The 12,122-nt window shown below is 41.6% G+C and overlaps 1 protein-coding gene across 1 annotated transcript; it reads left to right on the forward strand.

Moving 5' to 3' along the window:
- Nucleotides 1-102: 102 nt before the first annotated feature.
- Nucleotides 103-11,209, forward strand: LOC121856421 (tryptophan--tRNA ligase, mitochondrial-like). The gene is made up of 2 exons (XM_042352019.1): nucleotides 103-195; nucleotides 9,386-11,209. Exon 2 carries the CDS (start codon nucleotides 9,397-9,399, stop codon nucleotides 10,579-10,581), a length of 1,185 nt encoding a protein of 394 aa, XP_042207953.1. The 5' UTR covers nucleotides 103-195; nucleotides 9,386-9,396; the 3' UTR covers nucleotides 10,582-11,209.
- The last annotated feature ends 913 nt before the right edge of the window (nucleotides 11,210-12,122 follow it).

A 12,122-nucleotide genomic window follows, 5' to 3' on the forward strand; every position in this document is an offset into this window, starting at 1 on the left:
TAAAATACACTGAGTTTGTTATAAAGGGGAATTATAGAATACAGTGTTATATTAAGGTAGAGAGAACATGTTATAGGAACCCCCTGGCGTGAGTGGGTCAGATGGTCGTCGTCTGCCAGAGAGGGAAGTCGTGCGATCAATACACCAGCGCCTTTGTGTGCACTCCTCTTCTCCTCTATTTCTTAACACCTTACAGTAAGTAGAACCCTAAATTTATAAACCATCTTAACAGTATTATTAAGTGAGTCCATCAACGAGTAATGGTAGGTTATAGAGGTATTAAATAAAGGGGTTTTAGATAAGGTTATATGATCCGCCTCTTTAGTCATGGGCGGCTACCATCACCCCCTTATTACATTCATTAATTCATTCTCCTCTTATCATGGCTCTTAACTACCTTATAAATACGTTAATTAATCTAAATACCATTATTGTTTTGTGGTATATGGAGTTATTTTAATTATTAGGTTAGTGAGATGAATCTTTCTGGAAGGTCATATAGGCAACTGTTATTATTGTTATTATGTTATTATTATTGTTATTTATGTTATTATTGTTATTATTATGTTTCTTTTAAGTTATTCTATGTTAAGGAGATATTTTAACCCGTTTATTAACCTCTGATGGTAGGTTTAACCCTCCCCCCGTCAGGACACGCCCACACACTGTCTGGGGGTGACCTCTGGACTCGACCTGACACTCCAGTTGTGTCTTGAGGGCCACTTGAGGGGTAGTCTGGGGGGTCACTTGAGGGGTAGTCTGGGGGTTACTTGAGGTATGGTCTGGGGGGGTTACTTCTGAGGGGTGGTCTGAGGAACTTGAGGGGTAGTCTGGGGGTTACTTGAGGGGTGGTCTGGGGGTTACTTGAGGGGGTGGTCTGGGGGGTCACTGAGGGGTAGTCTGGGGGTCACTTGAGGGGTAGCCTGGGGGAACTCTGAGGGGTAGTCTGGGGGTCACTTCAGGGGTACATTTGAGGGGTATTCTGGGGGCCACAAGTGTATTCTTTTGAAGGCCACGAGGGGGGTATTCTTTGAAGGCCACTTGAGGGGTATTCTCAGGGCCACTTAAGAGGATATCCTTTGAGGGCCACTTAAAGAGGGTATCCTTTGAGGGCCACTTAAGAGGGTATCCTTTGAGGGCCACTTAGGAGGATATCCTTTGAGGGTAGAATTTATCACTTAAGATGTGATTTTTTTTTATGATTTTATTTTCTAGACGATGATGGACCTTAGGGGTGGTGGTGTGGTGTGGGGGTGAGACTTAGCGATGCCTCGGGTGTTACCGCGGTGAACCTAAGGCGGCGGTAGAGGTGTGGTATTGGGGGTGTAAAGACTCGACTAACACTGCGGTTAAATTAGTGTCGTGGAAGACTGACGATACCTTAATTAAATTTGTATCGTCTGCGGGGCGGTTACACTTTATTTGGGAATGTTTGTTTACTGTATGGTGGAGAGGAGGTGGGGAACGAGAAAAACTTGAAAGCCACAAGTACGAAAGATCGCACGACTTGATGTAATGTAACCCGAACTACTCCTGATGTTGTGGTGCGTTTGGTTAGGTTAGGTTGTGAGTGGGTTAGGTTAGGTTTGAGTGGGTTAGGCTTGAGTGGGTTAGGTTAGGTTTGAGTGGGTTAGGCTTGAGTGGGTTAAGTTTGAGTGGGTTAGGTTAGGCTTGAGTGGGTTAGGTTAGGTTTGAGTGGGTTAGGTTAGGCTCGGTACCTAACTAATTTTTGTACTAAATATTTTGTAGTTTCTCTGTGAATTTAAATTTTCTGCATTAAAACAAACGCACCATTAATTATATATATCCATGACAAAAATTCTGCAACAAGAAATAACGTCGGAATTTAACTAGAATTTTTACGATATCACTTAGTAAATTTTGAAAGTTTTGTATTTAGCCTTTGGTAATGTTGTCGCATCATCATGAATTCTTCGCTGGATTGATCTTATTAACACTGATCATTGATGTCTTGGAGTGATGCAAGTCTCTGATCATTGATGTCTTGGAGTGATGCAAGTCTCTGATCGTTAATGTCTTGGAATGATGCAAGACTCTGATCATTAATGTATCTTAGGGTGTTGCAAATCAGTGATCGTCGTGAATTTGCAATATTGTTAAAATCGCACGAATGGTCTTTTAACACTCGTTGCAATGTTGGGGTTTTATTGGGGCCAAGATGGACTGCGGGAATCTGTGGTGGGCTCCCGGTGGTTTGAGGCACTTGATTGGTGATGGAGAGTATGAGGGTAGGTTAGGGGGGGGTTGTGAGAGTTGTTGAGGCCTTGGTGGGTATATGGCTGTTCATTTTGAGTTGAATCTCGGCTCAAAGTACAATTATGAATGCTAACCTAACCTAACAAAATCTAACCTAATTTAATATACAGGGTAATGTAACCTAACCTAACATAATTTAACCTAATCTAATATAATTTAACCTAACCAGCCCAATCTAACTAAACCTAACTTAATATACATGGTAATTTAACCTAACCTAACTTCATATTCAGGGTAATTTAACCTAACCTAACATAATATTCAGGATAATTTAACCTAACCTAATAAAATTTAACCTAACCCAACTTAATATTCAGGGTAATTTAACCTAACCTAATATTATTTAACCTAACTAGACCTGTTAAGAATTCTCCTATTTGGCCTGACTTTAAGGTTTTGGCAATTATCAGAGCCAGACGCACACACTGGAGCTAGACTAAGGCCTCTCAGTGTTGAACAAGGGGGTGATGTAGCTACTGGTGGGAATTTTAGGCCCACTTCCTTAACATCTTCACTACAGGGATGCATCTTTGGGTAACGTCAGATGATTTTATTCACCCCCAAAGGAAATCCCACCCACAGGTTAACTATTATTTTCTTCGGGGATTTCACTAACTATTGCTATGGCGTAAATGCTTTATATTAGGCGTAGGAATAAGGTATTTATTTATTTAAGAGAATAAGGAATAAATTCTCTTAAAAGTTGAAACGAAAGGGAAAGTTAAATTCTGTGTTACATCGCCAACACCGTTAAGTGGTGGCTCATTATTGCGGTGTTAAGATTGTATTGATGGTCATTCGTTCAAGTGGTTCGTTCCTTCAAGTGGTTCGTTCATCCAAGTGGTTCGTTCCTTCAAGTGGTCCGTTCATCCAAGTGGTTGATTCAGTCCTACAAAAATCACCCCGTCCTCAGTAATGTGTCTTGAAAGTACAGTCCATTATACACAAATTGAATACAGTTACAGTATATAATTTTTTACTCACTTCTGTACCAAAACAAAGGTCATTCTATAAACAAACTGTAGTCGGTGCTCGAGTTACGAACGTGTTATTTTCCTAGGGTCTGGTGGGTCAGTTTTGGTTAGGTTAGGTTAACTTAGGTGATTTTGCTGAAGTCTCGATATTTAATTAAACTTCACATAGAACCCAACTTGACCTAGCTAAATGTAATGTACCGGTGACCTGACCTTAACATATCTGAACCTTATTTCACTGGAATATTAGCCACCTCAGCTTATTTCACTGGAATATTTGGCATCCAAGCTTATTTCACTGGAATATTAGCCACCCCAGCTTATTTCACTGGAATATTTGGCATCCAAGCTTATTTCACTGGAATATTAGCCACCCCAGCTTATTTCACTGGAATATTTGGCATCCAAGCTTATTTCACTGGAATATTAGCCACCCCAGCTTATTTCACTGGAATATTTGGCATCCAAGCTTATTTCACTGGAATATTAGCCACCCCAGCTTATTTTACTGGAATATTAGGCATCCAAGCTTATTTCACTGGAATATTAGGCACCCCAGCTTATTTCACTGGAATATTAAGCACTGAAGCTTATTTCACTGGAATATTAGCCACCCCAGCTTATTTTACTGGAATATTAGGCATCCAAGCTTATTTCACTGGAATATTAGGCACCCCAGCTTATTTCACTGGAATATTAAGCACTGAAGCTTATTTCACTGGAATATTAGCCACCCCAGCTTAATACTTCACTGGAATATTAGCCTCCCCAGCTTATTTCACTGGAATATTAGGCATCCAAGTTTATTTCACTGAATATTGTGCCACCCCAGCTTATTTCACTGAATATTAGCCACCCCAGCTTATTTCACTGGAATAGTTAGCCACCCCAGCTTATTTCACTGGAATATTAGCCACCCCAGCTTATTTCACTGAATATTAGCTACCCCAGCTTATTTTCACTGAAATATTAGGCATCCAAGCTTATTTCACTGAATATTAGCCACCCCAGCTTATTTCACTGAATATTAGCCACCCCAGCTTATTTCACTGGAATATTAGCCACACCAAGCTTATTTCACTGGAATATTAGGCATCCAAGTTTATTTCACTAACATATTACCTCAGCTTATTTTCCACTGAAATATTAGCCACCCCAGCTTAATTCACTGAATATTAGGCATCCAAGCTTATTTCACTGAAATTTTAGCCAACCCAGGTTATTTCACTGGGAATATTAGCCACCCCAGCTTATTTTCCCCAATGGAAATATTAGCCACCCAGCTTATTTCACTGGAATATTAGGATGTCCAAGCTTATTTCACTGAATATAGCCACCCAGCTTATTTCCTCAATTTGGATTATTAGGCGTCCAAGCTTATGTCACTAGAATATTAGCTATCCCAGCTTTATTTCTACTGAATATTAACCACCCCACAGCTTCACTGAACATTAGGCGTCCCAGCTTATTTCACCTGAAGATTAGACACATCCAAGCTTATTTCACTGGAATATTAGCCACCCCAGCATATTTCACTGGAATATTAGCCACCCCAGCTCATTTCATGGGAATATTAGGCATCCAAGCTTATTTCACTGGAATTTTAGCCACCCCAGCTTATTTCACTGGAATATTAGATGTCCAAGCTTATTTCACTGGAATATTAGCCACCCAAGCTTATTTCACGGGAATATTAGCCACCCCAGCTTATTTTACTGGAATATTAGGTGTCCAAGCTTATTTCACTGGAATATTAGCCACCCCAGCTTATTTCACTGGAATATTAGCCACCCCAGCTTATTTCACTGGAATATTAGGCGTCCAAGCTTATGTCACTGGAATATTAGCTACCCCAGCTTATTTCACTGGAATATTTGGCATCCAAGCTTATTTTTAGGCACCCCAGCTTATTTAACCTTATGAATAGCAAAACACCCCAAATGCTAACCTAACTTACCCGACTTAACCTAACCTGACCACCTAACTTAATCTAACCTAACCTGACCACCTAACTTAATCTAATCTAACCTATCCTTAAACCCTGATAGCATAAAGACTTAATCCGAGACTAATTTGGTAATTCTTGAGGGCAATGTGAAAAAATGTGACAATATTTTTAGGATAAGTGAACATTTAAGGAGCTTTTCTATAGGTTACAGTAAGTGAAAAATTCCGACTTATTTTTTTTTTATTACGCTCAGTCAACCAAAGATGCACCCAATCCACCCTGGGTCTCATGATGGCAATTTTACCCGTCGAGAGATGTTTCAATTTTGTTGTGTACAGCTGCTCCCCGACTTACGACGGGATTAGGGACCGACATCCAGGTCTTAAGTCGGAAATGCTTAAATAATACATAGAAAATTCAAAATGGGATCTCTTTTCTTCTCAGCACCACAAAACACCCACTTTTAAGCTTGCCAGCCATTTTAAAGAAATTACAGATGAAAATTTTGTCTGTACTTGAAAATACGTAAGTCGGGGAGGAGCTGTACTTGTTTAAATAATGACGACAATTTGATGTGAGAATCTTATGGCAGCTGTGGTTGTAGTCGAGTTATACAGCCCAAAACAGATCCACCAATCACAACCACCTTTACATACAGATCCACCAATCACAACCACCTTTACATACAGATCCACCAATCACAACCACCTTTACATACAGATCCACCAATCACAACCACCTTTACATACAGATCCACCAATCACAACCACCTTTACATACAGATCCACCAATCACAACCACCTTTACATACAGCATTAATTTACCGAGTATTGACGGGTAAAATTGCCAGCACGAGACCCAGGGTGGATTCAGTGCATCTTTGGTTGACTGTGCATGAAATTTTGCAAATTTTTTTTTATTTATTGCTTACGAGAAAGTTTGTTACATTGTTCGGGATACAGTGATGCAGGATTGAGGTCCCCAAAGTTTAGGAAATACTTTACAGTTTAAAGAAAATACAATTATTCTAATATATTGTTCGAGGACGTGAGTTATTAATATGATGCGGGAAATAATTCTTCTATGGGGTCCAGTGTATTGTACAGTGAAACCTCGATATAATGGACTGATCTCTGTGTATTCTGTTAAATGGGGGTTTAATAGATTACGGACCCTCGATATAAAGAACGTTTTACTTAAATGGGCTTTTCATATCTAACGGACCTCGATATAATGGACTTACCTCTTAGCAGTCGATGCCATGTTGACCTTGTGTTAGGTTAGGTGACTACTGTATGAAATGGCTTGTATGCCTATATGTCTGTTTATACTCTGTGTCTGTCTGTATGTCTGTGGTAATGAAGGGATTTGATTATTTGTGCTTCATAAAATTATCTTAGTATAGCTGTATCGAGTATTAATCTAACTCTCGGAACACGACTGAAAACACCCGGCCTGAGGAATTCCTGCCAATCGCGTCAATTTTGGTGTTATTGTAGTCAATTAAATAGAAAAAAAAAACCTAGATTTATTTTCTTGTATAATTTCTCCATATGTGACGTAAATACAATAACTAGAGGAAAGTAATTTGAAACGGATTAATTTATTGGGGGTTATTGACTTGATGTGATTATGTACAGTTATTTAATTAGGACATTTTTGGGGGATTTTTTATATATCTGTTCTTTTATCTCGATTTTTTTCGTGTCTGTCTATCTTTTTGTAAGAGGAGGTTTGAAATTTCTCAAGTCATTATCGTTCTGTGTAGTGGTACAGTTGTTTAATGTTAACGACCAGTGTGTGTGTATGGTTCACCTACATGTGTACAGTGATGAATCGTGTACAAAGTCGCCTGTATATGAAGTGTCTCCTGTGACTTAGTACAGGTAGAGTGAATGTGATTTTTATTTACAATTCTTTGTTTCATCTTTAATCTCTGTATCTTGTTAAACTTTTGTTGGGTTTTTAGTTTTATGTAGTTTAACTGTTGGTGGGTTATTGTACAGTAGCTAAAACAACTATCTGTGCAGGTGGGGGTCGATATGCTCCGAAATCTTGCGTGTGACTAGTGACAGCCCTCATATACCAATATTTATCGTCCATGGTCTCATAAATCTTACATGTGACTAGTGACAGCCCTCATATACCAATATTTATCGTCCATGGTCTCATAAATCTTACGTGTGACTAGTGACAGCCTTCATATACCAATATTTATCGTCCATGGTCTCATATATCTTACGTGTGACTAGTGACAGCCTTCATATACCAATATTTATCATCCATGGTCTCATAAATCTTACGTGTGACTAGTGACAGCCCTCTTATACCAATATTTATCGTCCATGGTCTCATAAATCTTACATGTGACTAGTGACAGCCCTCATATACCAATATTTACCGTCCATGGTCTCATAAATCTTGCGTGTGACTAGTGACAGCCCTCATATACCAATATTTATCGTCCATGGTCTCATAAATCTTACGTGTGACTAGTGACAGCCCTCATATACCAATATTTATCGTCATGAGGTCTCGTATGTCTTCACGATGTGATAGTGACAGCCTTCATATACCAATGATATCGATCCATGGTCTCATATATCTTCACGTGTGACTAGTGACCTTCATATCTAATATTGTCGTCCATAGTCTCATAAATGTTACGTGTGACTAGTGACAGCCCTCATATACCAATATTTATCGTCCATGGTCTCATAAATGTTACGTGTAACTAGTGACAGCCCTCATATCCCAATATTTATCATCCATGGTCTCATAAATGTTACGTGTTGACTAGTGACAGCCCTCATATACCAATATTGATCATCCATGGTCTCATAAATGTTACGTGTGACTAGTGACAGCCCTCATATACCAATATTTATCGTCCATGGTCTCATAAATGTTACGGGTGACTAGTGACAGCCCTCATATACCAATATTTATCATCCATGGTCTCATAAATGTTACGGGTGACTAGTGACAGCCCTCATATACCAATATTTATCATCCATGGTCTCATAAATGTTACGTGTGACTAGTGACAGCTCTCATATACCAATATTTATCGTCTATGGTCTCATAAATGTTATGTGAGACTAGTGACAGCCCTCATATACCAATATTTATCGTCCATGGTCTCATAAATGTTACGGGTGACTAGTGACAGCCCTCATATACCAATATTTATCATCCATGGTCTCATAAATGCTACGTGTGACTAGTGACAGCCCTCATATGCCAATATTTATCATCCATGGTCTCATAAATGTTACATGTGACTAGTGACAGCCCTCATATACCAATATTTATCGTCCATGGTCTCATAAATCTTGATGTGACCGTAAGTGACATCCTCATATAATATTTATCGTCCATGGTCTGTATGTCTTACATGTGACTAGTGACAGCCCTCATATACCAATATTTATCGCCCATGGTCTCATAAATCTTGCATGTGACTAGTGACAGCCTTCATATACCAATATTTATCGTCCATGGTCTCATAAATCTTGCGTGTGACTAGTGACAGCCCTCATATACCAATATTTATCGTCCATGGTCTCATAAATCTTGCGTGTAACTAGTGACAGCCTTCATATACCAATATTTATCGTCCATGGTCTCATAAATCTTGCGTGTGACTAGTGACAGCCCTCATATACCAATATTTATCGTCCATGGTCTCATAAATCTTGCGTGTGACTAGTGACAGCCCTCATATACCAATATTTATCGTCCATGGTCTCATAAATCTTGCGTGTGACTAGTGACAGCCTTCATATACCAATATTTATCGCCCATGGTCTCATTGTTTCCCACAAAGTATGCACATATAGTTTTAGCTACTGTACATGGGTCATAGGTGCATTTTCTGCCTTGTTTGTTGACAGAAAAGTTGTGTGCTCGTTATTGAAACAGCCAATGGCGTGATTTAGTGTTGAGCGGAAAATTTTGAAAACCAGAATATTTGAGTGTGTATACTGAACTGTGTGTTGGTTAAGAATAAAGCCCAGTGTTCCTCGGTGACTTCTGAGTGGAAGAACACTTTGAGTGACTGATGAGGGCAAGACATCATCAGGTGACCTGTAGTGTAGTGAAGTAGAGCTAATAATACTGTAGGAGGCGGCCACACAACTAACAGTGACAGTGGAGATGCTAAGATGGTACATAATGTCTCCAGCAGGAAGGAGGATGTGGCCCGGAAGGTTCCTGGCCGCTCTACTCCAGAAGGCCGGGCATGCCAGCGCCCTGCCTCGCCCGATGTCTCTCGCCCACAGTGCCGGGTCCGGGCATCCTCGTACTCGGCGGTGCTTCTCGTCAACAGTTAACAGACAGTGCGAGCCGAACGATTCGCTCAACAGAAGAGTCGAGGACTCTCACACCAGGAAGACCATATTCTCCGGCATTCAGCCCACGGGAGTGTTACACCTGGGGAACTACTTTGGGGCGGTGCAGCGGTGGGTGGAGCTGCAGGAGACCGGTGAAGAAGTCATCTTCTGTATAGTGGATCTTCACTCCATCACCCTGCCTCAGGACCCCAAGACCTTACACTCTCAGATCATCACCATGGCCGCGTCGCTCGTGGCCTGCGGCATAGACCCGTCCCGGGCCGTCCTCTTCCAACAGTCTAGGGTGTCTGAACACGCCCAGTTTAATTGGGTGCTGGGATGTTTGACCACCATGGCCAGGCTGGGTCACCTCCCCCAGTATAAGGAGAAGTCCGCCTCGCTCAAGGAGATCCCTCTGGGTCTGTATGTGTACCCGGTGTTACAGTCGGCGGACATATTACTGTACCGGGCCACTCATGTCCCCGTGGGGGAGGACCAGCGCCAGCACATACAGTTGGCCGCTCACTTGGCCCGGGTGTTCAATAACAAATTTGGCCAGACGTTCGTCTTGCCTCGCTCCTTGGTGTACGACGACTCTATAGCCCGGGTCAAGAGCCTCAGGCAGCCCGACAAGAAGATGTCCAAGTCGGAGACGGATCCCAAGAGCAGGATCAACCTCGCCGACTCCCCGGACGAGATCAGAGAAAAATTCAAGAAGGCCGTAACGGACTTTACATCGGCCGTGTACTTCGACGCCGAGAATCGTCCCGGCGTGTCCAACCTGATGTCCATACACAGAGCAGTTACCGGCCAGAGCATGGAGCAGATCAGCAGAGAATGTGAGGGTGTGAACACTGCCCAGTACAAGCTTCTGGTGGCAGATGCTGTTATAGAGCACCTCAGACCAATCAGGCTGAGACTAGAGCAACTGTTGAGTGACAGAGCTCACCTTAATCACCTGTTGGATCTGGGAGCTGACAAAGCCAAAACCATTGCCTCTAAAACCTGGCAAGATGTCAGGGAGAAAGTGGGTTTATTACACAAGTAAATAAGTTTTAACAACAATAACCATACAAGTACATGGCAAATGGTAAGGCAATTCAACCAAGGATGACTTCCAATTTTTTTCCAAGATGTTATTACTGCAACAGGTTATAAAGATCATACATACATACATACATACATACATACATACATACATAATCTGTATATATAAATTATTTGTTGATGTATTTCACTGATGTTGATAATCAGTTATGAGATTTTTTAATAAAATTTGTTTTATGTAGATGGAAAATGATTAACCTCCCATGATTGTGGTTGTTGTGAGTTGGTTGTGGATGGTTGTTGTGATGCTGGGAGGGTGGTTTTTGACAGATGGCTGTTGTGAGATGGTTGTGGATGGTTGTTGTGATGCTGAGAGGGTGGTTTTTGACAGATGGTTGTTGTGGATGGTTGTTGTGATGCTGAGAGGGTGGTTTTTGACAGATGGCTGTTGTGAGTTGGTTGTGGATGGTTGTTGTGATGCTGGGAGGGTGGTTTTTGACAGATGGCTGTTGTGAGATGGTTGTGGATGGTTGTTGTGATGCTGAGAGGGTGGTTTTTGACAGATGGTTGTTGTGGATGGTTGTTGTGATGCTGAGAGGGTGGTTTTTGACAGATGGCTGTTGTGAGTTGGTTGTGGATGGTTGTTGTGATGCTGGGAGGTGATTTTGACAGATGGCTGTTGTGAGATGGTTGTGGATGGTTTTGTGATGCTGAGAGGGTGGGTTTTGACAGATGGCTGTTGTGGGTTGGTTGTGGATGGTTGTTGTGATGCTGGGAGGGTGATTTTGACAGATGGCTGTTGTGAGATGGTTGTGGATGGTTGTTGTGATGCTGAGAGGGTGGTTTTGACAGATGGCTGTTGTGAGATGGTTGTGGATGGTTGTTGTGAGATGGTTGTGGATGGTTGTTGTGAGATGGTTGTGGATGGTTGTTGTGAGATGGTTGTGGATGGTTGTTGTGATGCTGGAGGTGGTTTTTGACAGATGGTTGTTGTGAGATGGTTGTGGATGGTTGTTGTGATGCTGGGAGGGTGGTTTTGACAGATGGCTGTTGTGAGTTGGTTGTGGATGGTTGTTGTGATGCTGGAGGGTGATTTTTGACAGATGGCTGTTGTGAGATGGTTGTGGATGGTTGGTGTGATGCTGAGAGGGTGGTTTTGACAGATGGTTGTTGTGAGTTGGTTGTGGATGGTTGTTGTGATGCTGAGAGGTGGTTTTGACAGATGGCTGTTGTGAGTTGGTTGTGGATGGTTGTTGTGATGCTGAGAGGGTGGTTTTGACAGATGGTTGTTGTGGATGGTTGTTGTGATGCTGAGAGGGTGGTTTTGACAGATGGTTGTTGTGAGATGGTTGTGGATGGTTGTTGTGATGCTGAGAGGGTGGTTTTGACAGATGGTTGTTGTGAGTTGGTTGTGGATGGTTGTTGTGATGCTGAGAGTGGTTTTTGACAGATGGTGTTGTGGAGTTGGTTGTGGATGGTTGTTGTGATGCTGAGAGGTGGTTTTGACAGATGGTTGTTGAGTTGGTTGTGGATGGTTGTTGT

This window comes from Homarus americanus, unplaced genomic scaffold, assembly GCF_018991925.1.
Source record: "Homarus americanus isolate GMGI-L3 unplaced genomic scaffold, GMGI_Hamer_2.0 scaffold34664, whole genome shotgun sequence".
Taxonomy (NCBI): Eukaryota; Metazoa; Arthropoda; class Malacostraca; order Decapoda; family Nephropidae; genus Homarus; species Homarus americanus.

Excerpts from the sequence above, each read along its gene's own strand:
- LOC121856421 (XM_042352019.1), top strand. The coding sequence starts at position 9,397 with ATGTGGCCCGGAAGGTTCCTGGCCGCTCTACTCCAGAAGGCCGGGCAT.